The following is a 23359-nucleotide window of genomic DNA, read 5'->3' as shown; positions in this document are numbered from 1 at the left end:
CACCTCTGTTTACTGCTAATGATGGCACTGTGTGACACGTGTGATGGCCCTGCCTTGTCCTGTGAAGAAAAAAAAACATCTATCACGTCTCATCTTTCTTCTGGCTTTCATTTTTTTGTTCTTTCTTGCTTTATTCTGTTTCATTCTGTAACCATTCTCTCTCTATCTCTCTACTGCTCTTTTCCACTTTTTGGACGTAGGCACGGGCAGACTGGGGGGGTTGATGGGACAGAGGATGGGATAAGAGTTCCCCCGTGGTTGACCGAATGCTGCAAAATGCCCCTAGGCTACTGCTATCTGCTAGAAAATCTGATGAAGTGCCTTCTAGGGTAATGCTAACTTCTAGAATGTGAAAAAGTGCTCTCTATTGTATTGCTATGTACTAGAAAATGTGATGAAGCGCTCTCTATTGTACTGCTACGTGCTAGAAAATGTGATGGAGTGGCCTCTGGGTACTGCTATGTGCCAGAAAATGTGAAGGAATGCCCTCTAGGATACTGTTATGTACTTGAAAATGTGATGAAGTACCCTCTAGGATACTGCTATGTGCTGGAAAATGTGATGACATACCCTCTGGGTACTGCTATGTGTGAGAAAATGTGATGAGGTGCCTTCTAGGCTACTGCTAAGCATCAGAAAATGTGATAAAGTGTCCTCTAGGGTACTGCTATTTGCTAGAAAATGTGATGAAGTGCCCTTTATTGTAGTGCTACATGCTAGAAAATGTGACAGAGTGCCCTCTAGGGTACTGCTACTTGCTAGAAAATATGATGAAGTACCCTCTAGGATACTGCTTTGTGCTAGAAAATGTGATGATGTGCCCTCTAGGGTACTGCTAACTGCTAGAAAATGTGATAAAGTGCCCTCTAAGGTACTGCTATGTGCTTGAAAATGTGATGAAGTGCCCTCTAGGGTGCCCTTCCAATAAGTGATGCAGTGCCCTGTAAAGTACCATTATGTGGTGCGAGGAAACATGATGCATTGCGATGGGTGACCAGTGCCCTGTCGGCTTCCCTACTTGCCCTTTTTATTATTGTTTTCACCCCTGCATGTAGGACAGGGTGGTTTCATTTGTCTAGTGTTATTCACACCATGCCACACGTGTGTACAGTTTCAGCGTTTCAGGGGAAGGGGCAGTCCCTCTCCACTTTAACCAACAACTTTAAAAGCAGAACATGTAATAGTGCCCTCTGCTGGTCATATACAAATAGGGCACACAGTGACCTGCAGTTTATCGCTTTAAGACACTTTTGGTCAGTACTATTTTGTATAGTAGGTTAATAATAATAATAATAATAATAATAATAATAATAATAATAATAATAATAATAATAATAATAATCCCATGATTAAAAACAACGTCATTTTAGAGGGATTTTCTGAAAACGACACCAAAGGGAACAGGTTGCATTTTGTAATAAATATAATTTAAAAAATTTAAAATATATATGTATGTGTGTGTGTGTGTGTGTGTGTGTGTGTGTGTGTGTTGTTTATTTTTGTCTTCTCCGACACTGTTTGTGAATAACAGTATTGTCCTAACGGCTTTTGCCCCATTGCCATGGCAACCTCAGCAACCTCAAAGAGAATCCCAGAAGCACGTGCTCCACTTTCCTGCGCGTGCGTGCTACTCCACTAACTAGTACGCCAGAAACAGTACGCGAGGATAGGTCGCGAGCGTGCGAGTCGCCATGACAACGCCCAAACATGCGCACTACCGTCCTAAAAAGTGTTTAAACTCTTTTCTCCCTCTTCACGGAGGAGCGGACCCGAGCGAACCGGACTGCACCGGCCCCAGCTGTTTAACGGCCCTGTCCCAAACCGCTGCCTACTCTAGTGCACTACTGCAGGGCTACAGGTCTGGTACACCCCGCACGGTGCACTGCACGGCTAGCTACTGCCCTATACACGCGGTGTCTATCTTACACCCCATAGTGCGCCTTTCTAGGGAGTAGGGTGCTATTTGGGATTCGGCCCATGTCATTCATTTTGTGATTCTCTGTAAGCGGCCAAAGCTGTTCATGTCGGACAACTAAAACTTTCTCACTTTCCTAGCAGTAAGTATATATACATATATATATATATATATATATATACATTTATTTTTAATATGTTTGGTTTTTTTTAAAAATCTAATAAACAAGTGAGAAAAATATTAAGTTTTTTTTTTTTGGTGAAATAATATATAATAATAAAATATTATGTATATAATCTAAGCCTTAGGCTACAGTATCCTCCTCCTCCTCCTCCTACTACTACTACTACCAATAATAATAATAATAATAATAATAATAATAATAATAATAGTAGTATTAAAATAGTATTAGCAAATAATAATACTAATAATACTACTAATAATAATCATAATAAAATAATAATCATCATAATCATAATAATAATAGACTTTTCAACACCAGAACTACACCCCTTCATCATTTCACTGTAATTTCACTGTAAAGTGGGTGGGGCTAATCTTGGGTAAAAGCGTATGCATTACTCTGACCAATCACAAGGCAGATATTGCTCCTTAATTCCACATAACCTTTATCAAAACTGTTCCTGCTTGAAATCTCTCTTCTGTACGGAAGCCCTAAGAGGCCATGCTTCTTATTATTTTATTTTCTTTCTTGTTTTCTCGTTTTTTTCGTTGTGGAGGCAGCAGAAGCTTAGTGCAGTCCCACAGCATCGTGGATGAACAAATTCGTTTTTACTTTGATCAGGGACTCACTCAAGCTGAAACAGCTCCATGTCTGTCAGTGAGTGACGACTTCCACGTTAGTGTCTGACACTTGAAAAGTCTTAATGCGGAGATAAAGTCCATCTCTTCAGCGGCCAATTATTACATTTGTGATGGCGAACGCGATGGCGAAGACGGCAACACCGGTCCCATTCCCAAGGCGCGAGATTTTCTCATGATAAAATTACGTCATGAGAAAACAATTTTTGTTGTGCCGAGATCGCGAGAAAATGAAGTCGAGGACACAAGGAAACAACTTTTTGTTATGTGGCGATCACGAGAAAACAAGACAGAAAACTAATAATGCATGGCCTCTTAGGGCTTCCGTACTTCTGAGCAGCCTAGCAAGTAAAATCTAACCTCACGAGTGGACGTTATCCTCACAGATCAAAGCTAACCTATTGAGTAAACGCTATCCTAGTGGGTAAAAAGCAAACTAGTGAGAGAAAGCCAGCCTAAGGAGCATAGCCTACTGCGATAACTCTATATTTGATCAGCAGGTTGAGCTGGCGTTGGAGCAGTGGTTCATCATATTCTTTCTTTTTCAGTGCAAATTTTCCAGATGTTGAACATTTTTAATATTTACTGTGTTCCCTGGGATTTTAATGATGTAGTTGTTTAATCTCTATCCTCTCCCTCGCCCTCTGTGAAGGTGATGTTCACTCTGTCAGAGCTCTGGTCTGTTACTGAGAGACAGGGTCACTATAAGCTGCTGAAGCCATGGTGGGAGGTCTTCATGGACTATCTGGTGCTCCTCATGCTCATGGTGTCAATCCTGGCCGGGACTCTATTACTCTCACAGGACGGGGTGGTGTGTGTCCCCATACGCTCCACCTCAAGCAACTCCAGCGCTTCTTTTGGAATTCCCTCAGGTCCTGGTACACCTCATACTGCGTCAAATGTCCCCATATCCAGGAGTCTGGCTACAGGCATTCGGACTGACCTTGACTACCAGCAGTACATCTATGTGAGCACCGTGTGCTACCACAAAGCTCTGCCGTGGTTCTCACGCTTCCTGCCCTATGTCACCTTACTGCAATCGTTGCTCCTGCTGGCTAGTGGTTCCTTCTGGTTCCACTTTCCGCTCACCTCTGCCCGCATTGAGCACTTTTTAGCCATCCTTGCCAAGTGCTGTGAGTCGCCCTGGACCTCCAGGGCACTTTCCCATGCTGCCAAGCTGGACAGAGCACATCACAGTCTCCCATCAGATGAGGACAAAGTGACAAGGACCCAAGTGCCACACATTCCTAAATTCTTTACTCGACAGTCCAGCCTTGACTCCGGGACTGACAGCCCCCTGCTGGCCAGGATGGGTAGTACCTCCACCCAGCCTTCTCCATGTCCATCCAATTTGTCACACTGCTCCACACTGTCCTCTATCTCAATCCTAGAACCTGCTTCTCTGCATAAGGCAGCTACTGTTCTTCCAGAAGGTTCTAGCACCGGGCCCACGCTGGACCGGAGTGACGGAGAACAGGCCAGAGCGCTGTTTGAGAGAGTCCGCAGGTTCCGGGGACACTGCGAGAGCTCTAATATCATTTACAAGGTCAGTAGAAGGTTCAGAATTCCAGTTATATATCATTCTGCCTTGGTTGTTAGGTAATAGTAAACCTGGGTCCCCTGTCTCCTTTCTCTCAGGTGTACACAGCTCAGACGGTGTTCAAAGTGCTGAAGTTCATTGTGATTGTGAGCTACACCACACCTCTACTGGGTTCCATCTCTTTTACTCACACCTGCGAGCCCCATTCCCACGCTTTAACAGGATACCAGACCTTCCAGTGCAGCCACCTGCTATCATCTGTCCTGCGCAAGCTGATGAAAGCCTACATCTGTCTCGTGGGCCTTTACGGCCTGCTGGGTGTCTACACCCTTTTCTGGATTTTCCACAAGTACGCTTGTGAGCAATACTTTACCAAGAGTACGAGTACAGATCTGGAATCAGGTCCCTTTTGACTATATAATTGTCATTATTTGGATGAAAACTAAGGGAAACTGATCCTGGATCAGCACTGTTACTCTGAGACTTGTGTATCCTTCTACGCTGTAGTCCATGGGTCCTGCTGTAAATATTCTCAAAGAAACTGAAAAAAATAGGACAGCGTTTTAAAATTAAGCAGCAAGAAATGTTACAGAAATATACAGTGGCCTCCAAAATGATTGGTAACTTTCATGAAAACGTGAACATGTAAAAAAAAAACAAAAAAAAAAAACACTGGATTCAAAATTATGGCCATATTCATACTTCAGGGAAACACACGCGACAACAGAGTTCCTGTGGACTGAGAACAAAAGAAAATTAATATTGTAGATATTATAAATATACTATAGATATTTTGTATATCTATAAATTTATATATATATTATTTCTGGTGGTAGAAGGAATTTGATTTCAAGTATGCTGATTTGCATTCATTTAAAATATTCCACAGGGAATATTTTGGCACATAATATTTATGACAGAAAGTAGTTCTAATAAGAATTATGTTTTGGTAGAACAAAGATAAATACCATCGCTCTTCCAATTAGTGTAGGAAGGAATGTAATTATTGTACAAGAATTTATTCTCAGTTTTATGATTGGTGCTATTAGGACAGTGAATAGGCAAGTATCTTCTTACCTTTATCTCTACGTTTACGGCATTTGGCAGACACCCTTATTCAAAAGGACTTACACGTATGCAGTTGAGGGTCAAGGGTCTTGCTCAGAGGCCCAACAGTGGCAGCTTGGTGGTGTGAAGTTTGAGCTCATGACCTTCTATGCAATAGTTCAGCATCTTAACCACTGAGCTACCACTGCCCTTGACCTTGTGTTGTCATCAGCGAAAACGCCATTCATAGCTGTCTCTATGTAGCCTCTTTTTTTTCTCCATTTTCGGATTTTTCCCCATTTTCTACCCAAATTGGTCACCTGCCAATTAAACCACTTTTTTTTAAATGCTCCTCATGGTTTGTCACATTAGAGCATAACGCACTCAGAGGAAAATGCTATCTGCCCTCCTTTACATACACAAGCTCATAAACACTTAGTTGATTATTGTCCTTGTGACTGATAGGGGAGAGAGAGTAAGCCCCTCCCACCCAGAGAGCACAGCCAATTTTGCTGTGAATAACCAATAAATAAACTGAAAATAAATTTGATTCAGAAGCCAAAGTTGGATGGGGAAAAATAGATTTAGTTGTTAACCATTAGTTGATCTGCTGAATGATACTAACTCATTTGTTTATCTTTCCTTCCAAGCTTTCAGTCGAGCATGGAGATGAATGCTAACAAAGTGAGTAAATGTGATTAGTGTCTCTTTTAACAAAACACCTGCTGCTCTCTTATTAGATTCAGACTGATGTCCACATTTTCTTTGGTTCATTAGAGCGTCAATAGAAGTGGTGCTATTGAGCAACTAGCAACAGAGGATCTGCTACAGATTACGTAAAAAAATGACTGGGTTCCTGAAAAGGTTCCTGTGGTGCTGCCATTAACATTTCTTACGTTAATAAGAACTGTCAACACTGGCTCTGTTGCTCAGTAGCACTTCATCACACCGCAGTCATGAACAGCTCCTTCTGACATTTTCAGCAAGTCTCTGTCTCATTCCCAGGTCTCTGAGACAGTACTCGTTCCAGCATCTGCGTGAAATAGGTTCCATGTTGGACGCTCCAGACCTGTGTAATGACCTGGCCTTCTTGTTACACATGACGGATCAGTACGACCCCCTGCTGGCTCAGCGTCTCTCAGTTTTCCTGTCACCTGTCAGTGAGACACGGCTCATGGAGGAGAACTTGGAGCGTCGTTGGAACGCCGCCCGTCTGCGCTCAATGATAACCTCCGATCACAAGGGGCGCGCTCTGCTGCAGCTGGTGGCCGTTCCTCATCTCCCTCCTGCACTCTTCACCCTGAGCCAGCTGGAAGTGCTGAAGCTGGAGTTAATTGGAGATGCTAAGCTAACAGCACAGATCTCCAATATGACTGCCTTGAGGTGATGGTTTGAAGAGTAATCCACAGGTTGTTTTCCAGGTTGCACTTGAGTTTCTTTCCAGACCCTGGGTCATTTGCTGTTTTTTGAGCCCAGGTGTGGTCCACAGAACCAATCCCTGGTTCTCTTGAAAATGGTGGTCTGGGGCTTGTTTCAACCGAACGGAACCCCATGACAAATACAGGTCATGTATTTGGACCAAATGTGAAAACTCCCTTAGTTACAAATTGTTTGGTTGTGGCATCCCAGAGCAGGGAAGGTTTTTGACAACCAAGTCATAGCCTTTGTTTACAGAACATCTAAAGTAGTTAATCTATCAGGAAGGCTTATTATTTAATTGTTTTTGTTTTAATGAAACCTAAACTAACACTTTCTTTCCATAGGGAGCTTCACTTGTACCACTGCTCAGCTACTGTGGAGTCTGGTGCACTTATAGTCCTCCAGGAGCGTCTAGAGTCTCTGCACCTCACCTTCACCCAAGCTGCAGAGATCCCTGGCTGGGTGTATTCACTGCGCAGCCTGCAGGAGCTACACCTGAGTGGACGAGTGGCCAGTGAGGGCACTATCGGCCGTGGCTGGGCGCTGGGCAGCCTACGCTATTTGCGCCACCTACGGGTCCTCGCGTTGCGTGGCATGCTCCAGAGAATCCCATCAGAGCTGAGCGAGGTTGCGGGCAGCTTGGTGCATTTGGAGATCCACAACGAAGGTGCCAGGCTGTTGGTGCTAACAGGACTGCGACGTCTTGTGGGGTTGACTGAACTGGAGCTGCAGGGATGCCAGCTGGAGAGATTGCCTTCTGCTTTGTTATCGCTAACAGGATTGCGCAGTTTGGACCTGCAGCACAACTGCCTAAGGACACTGGAGGAACTGCTGGGACTGCAGCATCTGAGGCGTCTTTCCTGCCTACGATTGGCCCACAATCGCATACTGGCTGTTCCTACCAGCGTGGGAGTCCTGCGGGCCTTGGAGCTCTTGGACTTGTCACACAATGAGCTGCGGAGTCTTCCACCAGCTCTTTTCACAATCCATCGACTCCGGCGCCTCCTGCTGGCTGGGAACCTGCTTGAGGAACTGCCTGCTGAAGTGGGGGCACTCACTCTCCTCACTGAGCTCGACCTGAGCAGGAACAGGCTCGAGAGAATTCCAGAGGCACTTTTTGCCAACTGCAAGGAGTTGCGCATTCTGAGTTTGGCCAACAACTCCCTAGGGTCGCTGAACATGGGATTGGGCTCTTTGAGGCACCTTTCCAAGCTGGATGTACAAGGAAACAACCTTGAGGAACTGCCCATTGAGCTTGGTTGCTGCTCAGGGCTCCGTGGAGGTGGTTTGCTGGTGGAGAGCTGGCTGCTCCACACTTTGCCATGTCACATCAGAGACTTCCTCCAGCAGCCATCTTGTGCTTCTTCCAAAGCTAATTCCCGCCCTTGTTCCGATACATTCCCTGCCTTCTCTGCCGCCCAGTGGAGCTTTCTCTCATCTGTGGAATCACGCATATAGTTGAGAAGAGATCTGAAAATGCTTTCAATTTGATGGTGAGAAAGTCAGTGAGTGTTTTGTTCGGCAACAACCACTGGCCCGAATTCACTAGAAGGATGTAGCATCAATGCTTTCATGTTGAGATTCAGTGAAAAGCAAAATATAGACTCCTTTCCACATTCTAATGACGGATTAGTAACCCGAGCTCAATTTTTAACAAATTTTGGAACAGTTTTATTCACTTTATTGTTTTATTATTTTAAAATCAGTAGAAAAAAGTCCTTTATTTAACACCGCATATTATAAATCTATGTTTATCTGAATGTATTAAATCTCACACTCACAAAATTGTACTCTAAATAAATGAATGCAAATATAAAATGTCATCAAATGAACTAACTTCAGCTAAGCACGGCAATGTCGCGATGGACTGACGACTGCGTGAAAAACTGATGGTTAAAAAATTATACAGGCTAATAGGCTACTAAAGTCATTACAAACTAACAGTAAGCCTACCCCAGATTCTGAAGTCAGTTACTTTCAAATCAAAGGCTACTAAATCGTATCGTATACTAGAGTAGCAGAATCCAGTGACTCGTAACATATCGTGTGAAAGCCTGAGGTTTACACCCCTACCGAGTGCTGTCTATTTACATTCAGGAAATTCTTGTTTGGATTTGATATTTATAGTGTTTTTAAATTGTCAGTATATATTAATGGGTGTATTTTTTTTAAAGGTAATGCATTTGTAACTCCATAATTTAATTTACAATTAAAACAATAACATTTGACTAATCTCTGTTTTTCATTGGGTCTTCATGTTCATACTACACTCACTGTCCACTTTATTAGGAACACCTGTACGCCTGCACATTTGTGTGATTGTCTAATCAGCCAATGATGTGGCAGGAGCACAATGCGTAAAATCCTGGTCAGATACAGCTCAAGAGCTTCAGTTAATCTTCACGTCAAACGTCAATATTGGGAACAAATGCGATCTTGGTGACTTTGACCGCGGCGTGGTCGTTGGAGACAGATGGGGTGGTTTGAGCGTTTCAGAAACGGCTCATCTTCACACACAACCGTCATTAGCGTCTATACAGAATGGTAAACTTTACACCGTGTTATACACAACACATGGACAACGCCATTCAGTCCTGTTTGGGATCACGGTAGAGCATTTTCAATCCTATTCTATTCTCTAATGCACTTCACTTCATTCTCCTAACTCTATTAGAGAAATGATATTTTATTGTGGGGAAAGAATCCTCTTGTTTCGTATATACATTTTCCGGCTTTCTGCACAAAGCAAAGGTGTGGCTGCCATATGCAAATTACATCCTTGTTCCTCTCACAGGTTATCTTTCTGTGATGTTACACAGAGATCTCTCTTTCAGGTTTTCTCGACCACAGCAAATCCTCAATCGGCACCACTCAGTCCTATTCGGGACCACAGAGGTAAAGTCTGATATGAACTGATAAGAAACGATTTGTTTTGTCTTGCAGCTAAAGTTGACATAACAACTCAAAAAATTCATCTATTAGTTGGTTGGGGAATCCGACCTTGTTTCTAATGTGTGCATAATTGTATATTATTGTGCCTTTAATAACTTTGTTGCTTTGTTGTACAGAATCGAGAGATGGACAGCAGCCGGGCGGATATTCTGTTAGATCTTGTACATCAGGAGGAGCTGATTCGTTTTTTTCGCTGTAAGAAGACAGAGATCTCCTATGGCGTAGACGAACCGCTCCTTTTCCTCAACCAGCTCCGAGACCATGGTCTGGTACCTGATGATCTCTACCAGGCAAGAGAGCAAGAACAATGTCTATTTTACATTCCTTCATGTGCTACAAGAGTTTTTCCCCTTACTACTAAATAAAGAAACGGACTGGTTTGACTTGGTAAAGCTATTTTCTGTCATTGTATTTTAGTGTTCATGGTGAGGTTTGTTACTGTTTGAATGGTTGATAGTGTTTATTAATAAGTGTTACTAGTATCAGGTACCATAGATGTAATAGATGTACCCTAGATACTGAAAGTGAAAGCACTGTAGCCTATGTTAATTTGTGATGGAAATCACAGTATGCAAATGATGAAAGTTCACTGGAGCTCGTAAATTGTGCTTAAGACCTGCCACACACCTCCACTGACTGTATGCATTATTTATTTTACATTTTATGTTTGATTTGGTTTAGTTGACATCTATGAAAGAAGTGCCATTGCTTTGGAGTCAAACTGTTTCTTTAAGTTGCACTATCATAGCCTAATGTGAACGTGAGTAGTGAGAAGGAACTTGGTTAGTTCCACCTGGAAACATGCAAACAAAAGGAAGGTTTTTATGAAGCAAACATTTTTTTTTTCAAAGATTGTGCAAGTAAAGTGCATCTGAGGCTGTAGGAGGTGGATAAACCTGTAGATAGCAATGTAATGTGTTTACATCTCAAAAACACACTGGCAACTGAGGTCCAGGCTACAAAGTCGTATTTAATTACTTTACTGCAAAACCATTAAAGTCAAGAACAAGGCAGACTCAAGCAGCACAAGTCTGGAGACCCGTGTGCGGGAAAATCCCAGCAGCTTAGCAGCTTCGGAAATATTCGAACCAGCCGTCTGGTACCAGTCACTGAGGTCAAAGTCACTGAGAAAATCACTTTTTTGTCCAGTGGAGCTTAATATGAAATGTGTTTGTATTTAACAGTAATTCTATTTAAAATTCAGTCATCAGATCTTGAATTCTCTCTCTCTCTCTCTCTCTCTCTCTCTCTGTAGAAGATCATAAAGATGAAAAGTAAGGAGAGAAAGCAGAATGGTGTGTATAAGGTTTTGGAATGGCTGGAACAGGAGCGAGAGGAGTGTATGAAGAAGTTTTGGAGATGTGTGTTTCAGGAGCACATCCTGCAGAAATATCCTTTTCTGCGCTCACTCCAAACCAGCCTTCTGGATGGTCAGTCTCTCCATTTTATTTCTTCACTTTTCTGTGTTAACTTTATTGTTTTCCCACGCTCGGATTTCCAAATTCAAAGTCTAAGAGTTTCTGATTTTCTCGAGTTTATTATTTCGATGGATTTTGTCTCTCATTTAAGGATCCTTCAGGATTCGTGAAAATGCAGAGAAACCGAGCCTTTCTTTCCATACGGAAAGGAAGGGAAAGGAGGCGGAGCAAAAGAAGGGTGTAACAAAGAGAAAGAAAAACATTGATGAGACAGAGGAACCAAGCCCTTCTTCTGGGTCCAGCTCTGACATTGAGAACCCCAACATGTGTGAGTCTATGGCAAAGTGATACACTGAGCTAAAAGTGTTTGGGTTTAGTAGATACAATGCACATATTTTTATTCCACATATGGAGATGTGTAAGAATAACGTTCAGGAATCATTTAAAGAAGGGTCTCAGTGAAGTCAGGGAGATAAAGGATTATCCGAGATTTCTCAAAGACTGATGTTAAAAGGGATCATTGATTATCAGGTTGTTAGTTTCAGGCACCTAAAACAGTAATGCATGTCTGTATAGCCCAAATGATGCACTAATCCATAGCTTATTAACACTCTTAACAATTGTTTTGTCGTTAGATTTAGTTGCAGTTTTGTAATATGTAGCCCTCATGGTCCTACCAATAAAATGAGATTCTAGAAGGAGGACATTTGGACATTGGATTGTTATAAGACTCAGTTTCCTGTTACAGGTGGAGATAAAGAAGGCACAGTGTATCAGGACAAGCTTGCCAGAGGTACACCTTCATCATTCACATAGCCTTGAACTTTTTCTTAAAAGGTAGAGATGGCTTCACCTGTTCTATAATCTCTCAGTGATCATACGTCTCGAATATGTAACAGACCTCGATTAAAAAAAGGATGTTGTTGGTTGATGTTGTTGGCATTAATGTTAATTCAAGTGATATGTTATTGTACTGTATGTTATTATTCATGATTGATCAGAAAACCAGTTGAGCCTGTGGAAATTCATCTTGGATCTTTTTTTGTACGGCATGGTAAAATGCAAAAATGCAAGATGAATGGTGAAATGCTGCCTTTAAGAAGTGCAGGGATAGAAATAGAATAACCATTATCATGGTTGTCATCATAATCATCAGCATCAGCAGTGTACAATGTGGGTAGAGGATTGATATGATATGACAGATGTGCTTAGTAGGGCTACTCCACTAATCACAGTACTTCAGGAATGATTTGAATGAGACACAGGATTAATGGAGGCAAAAGTTGTTGGAAGTTGTGATTAAAATTGGAAAGGCTTTCCAAACTGGTGGGGTCGCAGTGACAACAGGCTGAGTGGGACAGTCCAAACGTCTGTATTCCCCAGCCACAGATACTAGCTTTTCCTGTGGGATCCCCAGACGGTCCCAGGACAACTGTGGCAATCTCTCCAGAGGTCTTAGGTCTGCTCCAGAATGTCCAACAGCTTTAGTGGCAGCCAACCAGGAGATATCATTCTAAGCCTCAAGAACGGTCTCCTCTCGATTCAGAGGAGGAGCAGCGGCGTTATTCCGAGGCTCCAACAGATCATCAGGCACCTCATACAGTGGGTGAGATCAGCAACCCTGCAGAGGAACCTCATTTACACCGCCTGTACTCACAACCTTATTCTTTCAGCCACTACCCACAGCTCGCGACCGTAGGTGAGCATGTAAATAAGATCCTAAGATACTTAGACTCCTGTGCCAGGGGCAAGGTTGCTTATGCTTGCTGAATGTCTGTTTCCGATGGTGCCGAGTGAGCATCATCCGCATATAACAGGGATGTTACCCCTAGCCTGTCCCGTACCGGAAACCTCTCTAAGCTCAGCTGTAGCTCAATATCCTGTCCATGAAAGCACAAACAGGAGCTGAGGTAAGACATAGTCTTGACGGAGTCTGACACCCACTGTAAACGATCTCAACTTGGCATTGAGATTGCAGACAGAACTAGCTCTACTGCGCTTATACAGAGACCAAATAGCATAAACTAGAGTCCCAGATAACCCATTATCTTCCACAACATATGGTGAGGCACACAATCATAGGCCTCCTCCCAATTCACAAAACTCGTCTGGAAACGCATTCTACCATGACAAAGCGGTGCAAGATGGAAGAACTGGTCTGTTGTTCCACGGCCTGGGCAGAACCTGCATTGTTCCTCCTGAATCAAAGGCGTCATATGGAGTCTCTTCTCCAAAACTCTGGCATATACTTTTCCTGGAAGGCTGAGGAGTGTGATTCCTTAATAATTGAAAACACACCCTAGTCCTCCCCCACCCTTTTTATTTTAAATTAGGCACCACTCACCACCCATGCACAGTCCATGGCACTGCCCTTGATCTCCATGAAACATTGAAGAGACACGTTTATGTTCCCTAAGTCAAATTCTCATCCATGGCCCAAATCAAAAGTGGGAACATGAAATTGCTCTCAGTGTCCAGGAACTTTCTTGTTTCTTATGTATAAATTTGTATGTATGAATTCCTTTCCATCATGTGTTCATCCACTGCTCTCTGTTAGAGTCAGTATCTGGTGTGGCGATGGATGAATCAAGTAACGACTTTGAGGATTACATAAGAAGAAGAAGGGAACTACTAGAAGAAGAGGAAGAGGAAGAAGAGAGCAAGCCAGTGGATCTGTCGCAGTTTGAGCCTGCTCTTTTACCGGTCAGCTGCGGTTCTGTCACTGGGGGTTTATATAAAAGCAGATTTGCAGGTAGGTGGTAATCAGAGCTAAGCCTAATGGTCTGAGTGAGCTTGCAGTGTGGATTTAGGACATTATGGCAATGCACAGTATAACTGCAATAGGTGCACGGTATGACTACAATGACATGGAACACATAATACGACTGCAGTATGTGCTCAGTATCACAGCATGTGCCATAAAATGCAAGTAATTCTGCACAGTAAAACAGTGCATGACCGGACATGACTTGTATGCACAAAAATATGTGTGTTTTTGCTGCAGGGCCATGCAGTAAGAGCATCCACACAGAGGAGCGCTGGTTCACTCCCGAAGAGTTCGTAAAGCAGGAGTCAACTCTGACAGACGGACACTGGAAGAACGACATACTGTGTCACGGCAAAACCCTTAACTACCTGGTGAAGGTAATGTGAGAGATCAGTGATATATTAGTTTACACACATTATATCTCCAACCATTAGAAATTTGTAGGCATTGCTAAAGTCACTGTGTGTTGCTTTCTACCAGGGCTTTCATTTTCTCTCTCTATCGCAGTGTTAAATAAGAAACAACACACAAGGTGCCGTGCTGTTATAGGAACATAATCCTCGCTGGGGCTTCCAGCCTGAAGCGAAGTGGAAGTGTGTTATTCCTCTTATACCATGGCAATTTGCCAAAGTTTACCGTTTTTCATTTTTTTTAATAAGACAACTCTTTTGAAGTTCATAAGACGAAAAAAATGCAGCTTGTCAGAAAGTGTCTTGAAGGCTTTCCCCTTTCCTGTGGCAGAAAACATACTGACTGTTACACTGGAGACTCCTTCCTTGTACATAAGTTACATGTACATGTCATAACAGACAGCTTTACCACATCTATAATTATATGCTTTTCTTTGTTAAATAACACGTTGTTTTTTTTAATCTGTTAATGTAACATACACCGATCAGCCATAACACTGACCACCATAACCACTGACAGGTGACGTGAATTACGTTGATTATCTCGTTACAGCGACACCTGTCGAGGGGTGGGGTATATTTACTGTATTAGGCAGTAAGTGAACAGTCAGTTCTCGAAGTTGACGTGTTGGAAGCAGGAAAAATGGGCAAGCGTAAGGATCTGAGAGACTTTAACAACGGCCAAATTGTGACGGCTAGACGACTGGGTCAGGGCTTCTCCAAAACGGCAGATCTTGTGGGGTGTTCCTGGTATTCCTGGTTAGAACTTACCAAAAGCGGTCCAAGGAAGGACAACCATTGAACCGGTGACAGGCTCATGGGCGCCCAAGACTCATTGATACACGTGGGGACTGAAGGCTAGCCAGTCTGGTCCGATCCCACAGAAGAGCTACTGTAGTACAAATTGCTGAAAAAGTTAATGCTGGCTCTGATAGAAAGGTGTAAGAACACACAGAGCATCACAGCTTGCTGCGTATGGGGCTGCATAGCTGCAGAGCCATCAGAGTGCCCATGCTGACCCCTGTACACCACCGAAAGCTCCTACAATGGGCATGTGGGCATCAGAACTGGACCATGGAGCAATGGAAGAAGGTGGCCTGGTCTGATGAATCAGGTTTTCTTTTACATCATGTGGAGGCCGAGCGTGTGTGTGTCACTTACCTGGGGAAGAGATGGCACCAGGATGGTCTATGGGAAGAAGGCAAGCTGGTGGAGGCGGTGTGATGCTCTGGGCAATGTTCTGCTGGGAATCCTCAGATCCTGCATTCATGTGGATGTTACTTTGACAAGTACCACCTACCTAAACATTATTGCAGACCAAGTACATCTCTTTATGGGAACACTATTCCCTAATGGCAGCGGTCTCTTTCAGCAGGATAATGCCCCTGACACACTGCAAAAAGCGTTCATGAACGGTTTGAGGAACATGACCGAGTTCAAGCTGTTGACTCGGCCTCCAAATTCCCCAGATTTAATTCGATCTGTGGGATGTTCTGGACAAACATGTCCAATCCATGGAGACCACACCTCGCAACTTACAACTTACTCTATACGTGCTTGTGTATGTTCTGTTTGCAGAAGAAGGTCCTGCATGTCCATTCCCTGCTGTGTACCTGTGAACTGTGCTGTCCTGACGACCAGGTGAGTCCGAAACCCCATCTTTCTCCATGGATACTTTTTATTGTGAGACAGTGCCTCAGTGTTTTTCACTTCTTCAACCAGATGGATGAGGATGAAGATGATGTGTGCTCGACTCTACAAGACAAAACACTCCGGTGAGTAAAAGTGAAAGATGAGAGAGAGGAGAGGAGAAGGAGAAGCAGGGAGGAAGAGTAACACACATAAAAAAAAACCGTAGTACACCAGCACAATCTGGCAACACACTGAAAGCGCGGTTCGTTCAGAGCATGATGATGGACGGACTCGACTAACCAATCACAGCGCAGCTGCATAAAACTCTCGCGCTGTCGGACATCCGAATCATCCATTGATGTTGCGTCTTCTCAGAGAGGGCGGGTACTTCCGGGTTGTAGTATAAACTCCAAGGCCTGCGCGTGTGCTTGTTAACATCTTTTCTCTTTCTGCTCCGGGTTTATTCGCTGTAAAGGTGAGACTGCTTCGTGTGAATTACAACACATTCACCGTTTATAGACTCCTTCAAATGTATTTAAATTAATCTTTGTGTGAACGATGGCGCTTCGAGTTTTTGTTTGAATGGAAAGGAAACAGTCAGGATGCGTGTTAGCTTATTGAAATGCTGCGGTAAGCGCGGTAGCTTGTTAGGCTAATTAGCATAGCTGTGTGTTTTTAGCTGGATAAACTGTTCGTTTTCCGGGTTAATGTTTAATAGTGTGCGTTTTAGTTACAGCGAATGGTAACAGTAATGGATAATAAGACACCAGAAGGAAAAAAAAGATTTAAACGCTGAATAGTAAACGCGGCTAATACCCGGTTAGCTTTTAGCTTTGACGGTGGCCTTCATTGTTTCCAACACGCACTGTTTCTGAGGACAGAAATGTTTGTTTATTTATCGCGCGCACACACACATTCTGACACGCACATACACACTGCGTGTAATGGTGTAATTATAACGTAATAGGTTTATAAGGTTATAATTCAGCCGTTAACGCAGGTAAGTTACAGATTTAATCCCAAATGCGTATCTAGTAGAGATGTAGAGCCCTAGCTAGGGTGCTAGGGATCTTTACGTCTTTCCCTATGTAGTGCGCAGGGGTAGGGGGCGGGAGGTGGTTTGATGCAGGAGAACAGCTGGTGTCCTGCTCGTGTTTTATTAATAAAAAAAGTCTCTGATGGAGAAAATGTTACATATTCGGTGTAATAGTGATTATTATTATTATTATTATATAATGATGTGAAACTGATCATGTATGAAGTTAGTTATGTAATCTTAAGCTTTGTGTTTGTTCCCTAATGGTTTCCACTACAAATACCATTACAAACCTGTTAACCATTAACGGTCCCTAATGGAATGCATTAGACTTACCATGCCACCAGCAGGAGGCACCATTATGACACTATCGCTTTTTCTGGGCTTTCCACTGTGGATAGTACCCGGTACCTTTTTTAGTACCGCCTCGAGCGAGCCGAGCCGATACTAAATGTGAGCCACGTGCTGAGGGAGTAGGAATTCTCTTTAACGAGCGCTTCTGAATAAATGTGTCGTTTGATACGTCCTTTGCGTACGGTAATATTGTATTAATTTATGACGATGTATCGTTTTTCATTACAGATAAAATTACAGCACAGGTTTCCGTCTTTAGATTTTTTTTTTACACCTTGCTTGTTACCGATTTCCAAACCGGTGTTTATCGAAGTCACTCCCGTCACGTCTGAATTTATCTTGGTCTTATATATCGAGTACTACGTAGGGTCTACACCGCCGTTGTTTTACATCCTTAATAAGGGTCCGTGAACAGGAAAGGCGTTTGGAATACGGCCTGAGAGTGTATTTGTACGTGGCTTCCATAATACAGCGTTATTCCTGCGTGAAGGCAGGTGGAAGATGGCACACACGCTGAGGCAGCACTAAACCGCAGTGGAAAAGCATGCTCAAAATGTACAGCGAGTCGAGCCGTACTGTGCAGTGGAAAAGTGGCTTTAGAGTTCCCATTAAAACCATTACAAATTCTATGGCGGTTTCTATCCAGCCCCTCCCCCTCAATGTTTTGTAGGCACAGTGTCACGAAGTAACACTTTTGCTCGATTTTCCCGTTTGCAGAAATATTACTGTATAACGAGGTAAGGGAGGGGAAGGGTCTGATCATCACCAGACCGATCTAAACAGCCGAAACTTTAAAGTGCTAACACGTAACAGTGCTGAGAAACGTGTATCGCGAGTGACGTATGCAAACTCTCGAGGCATATTGTGGCGAATCATGTTTGTGGATTTACTTATGCAGTTTTGCACGATTGCGCATCAGATCATGACCGGTTTCAGTTAAACCCAGCCGAACAGGATTTCCCGGAGTGCTGTATTGTTCTGGTGTTCTCGCAGAGCCAGAACAACCTTTTGTTTCATCTCCACCGGCTTGTCTGGTGTCGTTCCACGTCTCGGAATGTAAACAATTTCTAGTCGGAGTGAGCGAACGCTGGAAATTAAAATCCAGATGAGCAGAAGGGAGCTGTCCTGGGGGTCAGTCTGCATGCAGTGTTACGGGTGTTTTTGGAAGTGGCCCGATGAATGGATTTCACTTTTAATAACCACAATGGGCATGTGTTTAAAAAAAACAAAAAAACTTTTCGAGTTTGTTTCCTGTCGACATGAAAATGCACGAGTTTTAAACTTCTGCAATTGAGGATGCTTTGTTTTCAGCTCCTGTTCCATGTGGAGTTCTCTCTAATCTGTGTGTGTGTTTCCAGCATGGCTGAGAACGATGCCGATAACGAGCTTTTGGACTACGAGGAGGACGAGGAGCCTCAGGTAGCACCAGAGAGTGTCACCCCGGCTGGGAAGAAGGAAGTGAAGGGTTCGTACGTGTCCATCCACAGCTCCGGCTTCAGGGACTTCCTGCTCAAACCTGAGCTCCTGAGGGCGATTGTGGACTGCGGCTTCGAGCATCCGTCCGAAGGTAACGACTCAAACGCTCGCCATGAATAACGGTCTTCGTGAATTTTGAATCTGATTTGGTGGATTTTCGTACACAAGCATGATACTGAGAACTTCGTGTGTGTGTTTCAGTGCAGCACGAGTGTATCCCACAGGCCATCCTGGGCATGGACATCTTGTGCCAGGCGAAATCGGGTATGGGGAAGACTGCGGTGTTTGTCCTGGCCACGCTGCAGCAGATCGAGCCCGTGGATGGACAGGTACGTCTTCCTGACGCCCGGTGAGCGAGTGGAAAGCTTAAACTAGTCCGGCTGTACGCAGTAGCGTTTGTCTCCTGTCGTCCAATCAGGTGTCGGTGCTGGTGATGTGTCACACGCGTGAGCTGGCCTTCCAGATCAGCAAAGAGTACGAGCGCTTCTCCAAGTACATGCCCACGGTGAAGGTGGCCGTGTTCTTCGGCGGCCTGCCCATCAAGAAGGACGAGGACGTGCTGAAGAAGAACTGCCCACACATCGTGGTGGGGACGCCCGGCCGCATCCTCGCCCTCATCCGCAATAAGACGCTCGGCCTCAAAAACGTCAAACACTTCGTCCTGGACGAGTGCGATAAGATGCTGGAGCAGCTCGGTGAGAGCTTTTCTTTTTTCTTTCTCTCACCTCTTTAGTGTGCTCACTCAGAGCTTTGGGTGCTTTTCTCTACTGAACAAGGGGCAAGATGTTTGCTGTTTTCTATTACTGAGCTTTTAATACTCTTTAGAGCGGGGATGTCTGGTCTTTTCAGGGGAAAGGGCCAGTGTGGGCGAGGGCTTTCTTTCCAACCAAGCAGAAGCCACACCTGAGTCTATTGATAGCCAGTATCAGCTGATTAAACAGGTGGAATCAGCTTTATGGGAAATGAACAGGAACCCTGTAGTTCTGGTTCCTGCTGTGGCTGTAATTCATCACGCGCCTGTGGGGCGGGGGGGTGTCCTTGTAAATGAAGTGGCAAGTCAGATGAAGACAAATTGACCGTGGAATTAAAACTAATCTGTTAATTGTTTAATGAGTTTAAGTTACTTTTTTCTCTCTCTTTTTTTTTTTAATGTAAACACTTGTGAATCTAGTTCAGTGTGGCTGAGAAGTTCAGGGAGTTGTACTGAAAACTTATAGTGCTTTGTGGTTGCCTTCAAGATTGATGCTTACTCTCTCTCTTTCCCTCCCCATCTTTCTCACCTGTCTGTCTCTCTCTCTCTCTCTCTTTTACTGTCTGTGTCTCATTCTCTTTATTTGTACATCTCTTTCACATCTCATCTCTCTTTCTGTGTGCTCTCTCTCTTTCCCTCCCCATCTGTCTCTATTATTTTTTCTCTCATTCTATCTGGCTCTTTCTTTTTCTGCCACAGATATGAGGCGTGATGTGCAGGACATCTTCAGACTCACCCCTCATGAGAAGCAGTGCATGATGTTCAGCGCCACCCTGAGTAAAGAGATCCGGCCGGTCTGCCGCAAGTTCATGCAGGATGTGAGTGTTCATGCACACTGCTGTACTGGTACAGGAAATGACATATCATATCCTTACCCTTATCCAGAGTGACTTACATTTCTCATTCATACATCTGAGAAATTGAGGGTTAAGGGCCTTGCTCAAGGGCCCAACAGTGGCAGCTTGGCAGTGCTGGGGTTTGAACTCATGACCTTCTGAGCAGCACCTTAACTACTGAGCTACCACTGCCCTAGAAAAGCCTAGGAACTCCTTACTAGTTTAGGTTAGGGGAAAACTTATTTATCATACTTCTAAATCTCAAGTTCAACCTGGTTTATGTTTTTTTTTGTTTGTTTTGTTTTTGTTTTTTTCTTTTCCCTTCTCTTACCCCTCCTCCTTCCCGATCAGCCGATGGAGGTGTTTGTGGACGACGAGACGAAGCTGACGCTGCACGGCCTGCAGCAGTACTACTGCAAACTGAAGGACAGCGAGAAGAACCGCAAGCTCTTTGATCTGCTCGATGTTCTCGAGTTCAACCAGGTGAGAGCCAGGACTCATACGTAAACGCAGCGTCTCTCCTCTGAAGTGTGTGTCGTACGCTGCCGTGCTGTAATTCCCCTTCTGTCCTGCAGGTGGTGATCTTTGTGAAGTCTGTGCAGCGCTGCGTGGCTCTCTCTCAGCTGCTGGTGGAGCAGAACTTCCCGGCCATCGCCATCCACAGAGGCATGGCTCAGGAGGAGAGGTGCGTGTACACACACACACACACACACACACACACCCCACTATACACTCGCTGCAGCAAACCGGTTAAAACAGGTTTCAGTGCTGATTTTCCTGTGGTTCGTTTGACCGGCTCTGAGACTCATCACCCAGTCGGCTTTTCCCCGTTATGCACGGCAGATCACGTGGCCATGAGTTTATTTTGGTTTTGTGTTTGTTTTTTAATGCTATAATAGTTATATATTGACTCGTGAAATAAAACAGTAAGGGATAAAGACTCTGTCGTTCTGTTTCAGGAAATTGAAGCATGACAAACTCTTACATGGGCTAAAGAAACTCTAGGGCTATGGAAACTATAACGTATCAGAACGAGCGCATTCGTATAAACCTGTGACTGTCGCTGTTCTCGAAAACTAATCAACGCCTCCCGACCAATCAGGTTTGAGGATGATTTGGATGATTGTGTTGAGGTCGAGGGGGGGAACGTCCACAAAAAAAGGGCAGTGTGTTGCACATCACTTTCCACTGTTTTTCTCAGTGCTGTGTTGGAGCATTGTCCCGGTAAACACCTTGGAGTCAAGGTATATGTGTGTTTTCCACTTGAAGTACAGTTGATGTTCTGTCTCCCGGCAATGGATTACAGATGCACCGAAGTTACCGTGAAACATGTTAATGATGGCAAATGAGATAAACAGGAAGTGTCTCTTGCTGTGTTTTAAACTCTGTGTGTGTGTCTTCAGGCTGTCACGCTACCAGCAGTTTAAAGACTTCCAGAGGAGGATCCTGGTGGCCACTAACCTGTTTGGCAGAGGGATGGACATCGAGAGGGTCAACATCGTCTTCAACTACGACATGCCTGAGGACTCGGACACGTACCTGCACAGGGTGAGTGTCAGCCCTCGTCTCGTCTTAACGATGTGATTTTATACTCGTGCGCTTTTAGTACACGGGCCTCAGTAGGCGGGTTCCCACACATGACGGACGTGACGATCACAGACGTATAGGACTGCCGCAGCATGTTAAACGCGCTGCTGAACCCCGTTTCTCGAAAATCTTTCCCGCTGTCGTCGTGATTGGTGTCATGAGCTGAAAAACTCTGACCTTGTATTCGGAAGGATTTATTAATCTAGCTTTCTGTAGGTTTGAAGGAGTGTTTTTTAAAACGCGTCGTTACTCGGTAATGATGTAACATATAGGACACGAGTACACGAGATGCAACGCCAGCGTGTATCGCGGTGGATGAACTGGGAATTTCTCCCTTTTTTTAAAAAAATTTTTTTTATCGCCAGTGCAGCGTATCATCGATTCTGCTCTCCTCCTCAGGTCGCCCGCGCTGGCCGTTTCGGCACTAAAGGTCTGGCCGTGACGTTTGTGTCCGATGAAACTGACGCCAAAACGCTGAACGACGTGCAGGACCGCTTCGAGGTCAACGTGGCCGAGCTACCGGAAGAGATCGACATCTCCACTTACAGTAAGCACGAAGGCTTTATATCTTCAGTTTCACCCTAAACACTCTTTTTCCCTCTTCGTATTCGTATTCATATTCATATTCTTTTCTTTCCCTCCTGTGTAGTCGAACAGTCCAGATGAGGCGTCGTGTCGCGCCTGAGGACCACCAGCTCGCAGATGTACCCTTGACCGTGTCGTCGTTGCCTGGCTGCTGCAGGAGTCGCCTCCGGTGCATGCTGTCAGTTTTAAAGTTCTGTACCATGACGCCATTTTTAACGTTTTTACTGTTTCTCTTTTGGGGCGGGGAGGAAAAAATACTTTTTGTCCCAAGTCATGTTTTATTTTTATTTTTTTGTTTTTGTTTGTTTTAAAGGAATTAAAACTTTTTATACAGTTGCCGTTAATCGTGTTGTTGCTGTTTGACTGTATCTATTAACACCAGTCTCGCCAGAGTGCATTCATTACGGTGTTTTAATGACTTGTTGAAGATGGATGACTAGTTTTATCTCGATCCCGGTGCTTTATTTTTGCTGTGAGTTTAGCAGTGGGTGGAAAATAAACAGTAATTGGAGAAAAACTGGAGCTTAAAAGTCTGTCATTTGGACCCTTAATAAAAGCCGGTGTCTCACACAGTACTTTTATTTTACTAAAAAACAACAAAGCCGGGGGGATTTCTCACCAAAGCTCTTTTGAACTCTGGATCCTGATTGGTCAGAAGGTGTTGATTTTTCATTTTGATATGAGGAAGAAACTGCAACAGGGAACCCATCCTCATCTGGGTGATGCCGGATAGTACGATTAGAAATAAATCCCTTCTGTAACTGTGTGTATGTGGTCAAAAACTGCAAGTGTGTAACCAGGAAACTCGTTAC

At 44.0% G+C, this 23359-nt stretch overlaps 3 protein-coding genes across 5 annotated transcripts; all 3 read left to right on the top strand.

The window, feature by feature from the left end:
- The first annotated feature begins 1472 nt into the window (after positions 1 to 1472).
- Positions 1473 to 9114, top strand: si:ch211-106h11.1 (volume-regulated anion channel subunit LRRC8D). Of its 2 annotated transcripts, XM_053637906.1 has the most exons (8): positions 1473 to 2057; positions 3390 to 4283; positions 4376 to 4626; positions 5975 to 6008; positions 6102 to 6160; positions 6330 to 6707; positions 7088 to 8236; positions 9033 to 9114. In XM_053637906.1, exons 2-7 carry the CDS (start codon positions 3393 to 3395, stop codon positions 8199 to 8201), a joined length of 2727 nt encoding a protein of 908 aa, XP_053493881.1. In that variant the 5' UTR covers positions 1473 to 2057; positions 3390 to 3392; the 3' UTR covers positions 8202 to 8236; positions 9033 to 9114. The 2 variants fall into 2 exon arrangements, with proteins under 2 accessions (XP_053493881.1, XP_053493880.1); XM_053637905.1 differs by lacking the exon at positions 9033 to 9114 and having other exon boundaries at positions 7088 to 9023.
- Positions 9115 to 9223: 109 nt separating this feature from the next.
- On the top strand, positions 9224 to 14076 carry LOC128615671 (uncharacterized). The gene is made up of 7 exons (XM_053637910.1): positions 9224 to 9352; positions 9538 to 9638; positions 9812 to 9985; positions 10951 to 11125; positions 11265 to 11441; positions 11862 to 11906; positions 13671 to 14076. The coding sequence occupies exons 2-7, from the start codon at positions 9552 to 9554 to the stop codon at positions 13874 to 13876; spliced, it is 864 nt and encodes a 287-aa protein (XP_053493885.1). The 5' UTR covers positions 9224 to 9352; positions 9538 to 9551; the 3' UTR covers positions 13877 to 14076.
- Positions 14077 to 14117: 41 nt separating this feature from the next.
- On the top strand, positions 14118 to 23064 carry ddx39ab (DEAD (Asp-Glu-Ala-Asp) box polypeptide 39Ab). 2 transcript variants are annotated; one of them, XM_053637907.1, is made up of 12 exons: positions 14118 to 14257; positions 15869 to 15931; positions 16013 to 16065; positions 18671 to 18879; positions 18990 to 19117; positions 19207 to 19483; positions 20239 to 20357; positions 20727 to 20858; positions 20951 to 21060; positions 21779 to 21923; positions 22362 to 22509; positions 22612 to 23064. In XM_053637907.1, the coding sequence occupies exons 3-12, from the start codon at positions 16013 to 16015 to the stop codon at positions 22626 to 22628; spliced, it is 1338 nt and encodes a 445-aa protein (XP_053493882.1). In that variant the 5' UTR covers positions 14118 to 14257; positions 15869 to 15931; the 3' UTR covers positions 22629 to 23064. The 2 variants fall into 2 exon arrangements, with proteins under 2 accessions (XP_053493882.1, XP_053493883.1); XM_053637908.1 differs by lacking the exons at positions 14118 to 14257; positions 15869 to 15931; positions 16013 to 16065 and adding an exon at positions 16284 to 16397.
- The last annotated feature ends 295 nt before the right edge of the window (positions 23065 to 23359 follow it).

Source organism: Ictalurus furcatus, chromosome 12 (genome assembly GCF_023375685.1).
Source record: "Ictalurus furcatus strain D&B chromosome 12, Billie_1.0, whole genome shotgun sequence".
NCBI classification, from domain to species: Eukaryota; Metazoa; Chordata; class Actinopteri; order Siluriformes; family Ictaluridae; genus Ictalurus; species Ictalurus furcatus.
This window is presented reverse-complemented; position numbering and strand designations above follow the sequence as displayed.

Bases quoted from the DNA above. Each gene is read 5' to 3' on its own strand.
- ddx39ab (XM_053637907.1), top strand. From the start codon at position 16,013: ATGGATGAGGATGAAGATGATGTGTGCTCGACTCTACAAGACAAAACA. The intron at 18,880-18,989 runs GTAACGACTCAA...TGTGTGTTTCAG, and splicing joins CTTCGAGCATCCGTCCGAAG to TGCAGCACGAGTGTATCCCA. The intron at 19,118-19,206 runs GTACGTCTTCCT...TCGTCCAATCAG, and splicing joins TCGAGCCCGTGGATGGACAG to GTGTCGGTGCTGGTGATGTG.
- si:ch211-106h11.1 (XM_053637906.1), top strand. From the start codon at position 3,393: ATGTTCACTCTGTCAGAGCTCTGGTCTGTTACTGAGAGACAGGGTCAC. The intron at 4,284-4,375 runs GTCAGTAGAAGG...CCTTTCTCTCAG, and splicing joins GCTCTAATATCATTTACAAG to GTGTACACAGCTCAGACGGT. The intron at 6,009-6,101 runs GTGAGTAAATGT...TTGGTTCATTAG, and splicing joins TGGAGATGAATGCTAACAAA to AGCGTCAATAGAAGTGGTGC.
- LOC128615671 (XM_053637910.1), top strand. From the start codon at position 9,552: ATGTTACACAGAGATCTCTCTTTCAGGTTTTCTCGACCACAGCAAATC. The intron at 9,639-9,811 runs GTAAAGTCTGAT...TTTGTTGTACAG, and splicing joins TCCTATTCGGGACCACAGAG to AATCGAGAGATGGACAGCAG. The intron at 9,986-10,950 runs GCAAGAGAGCAA...CTCTCTCTGTAG, and splicing joins TACCTGATGATCTCTACCAG to AAGATCATAAAGATGAAAAG.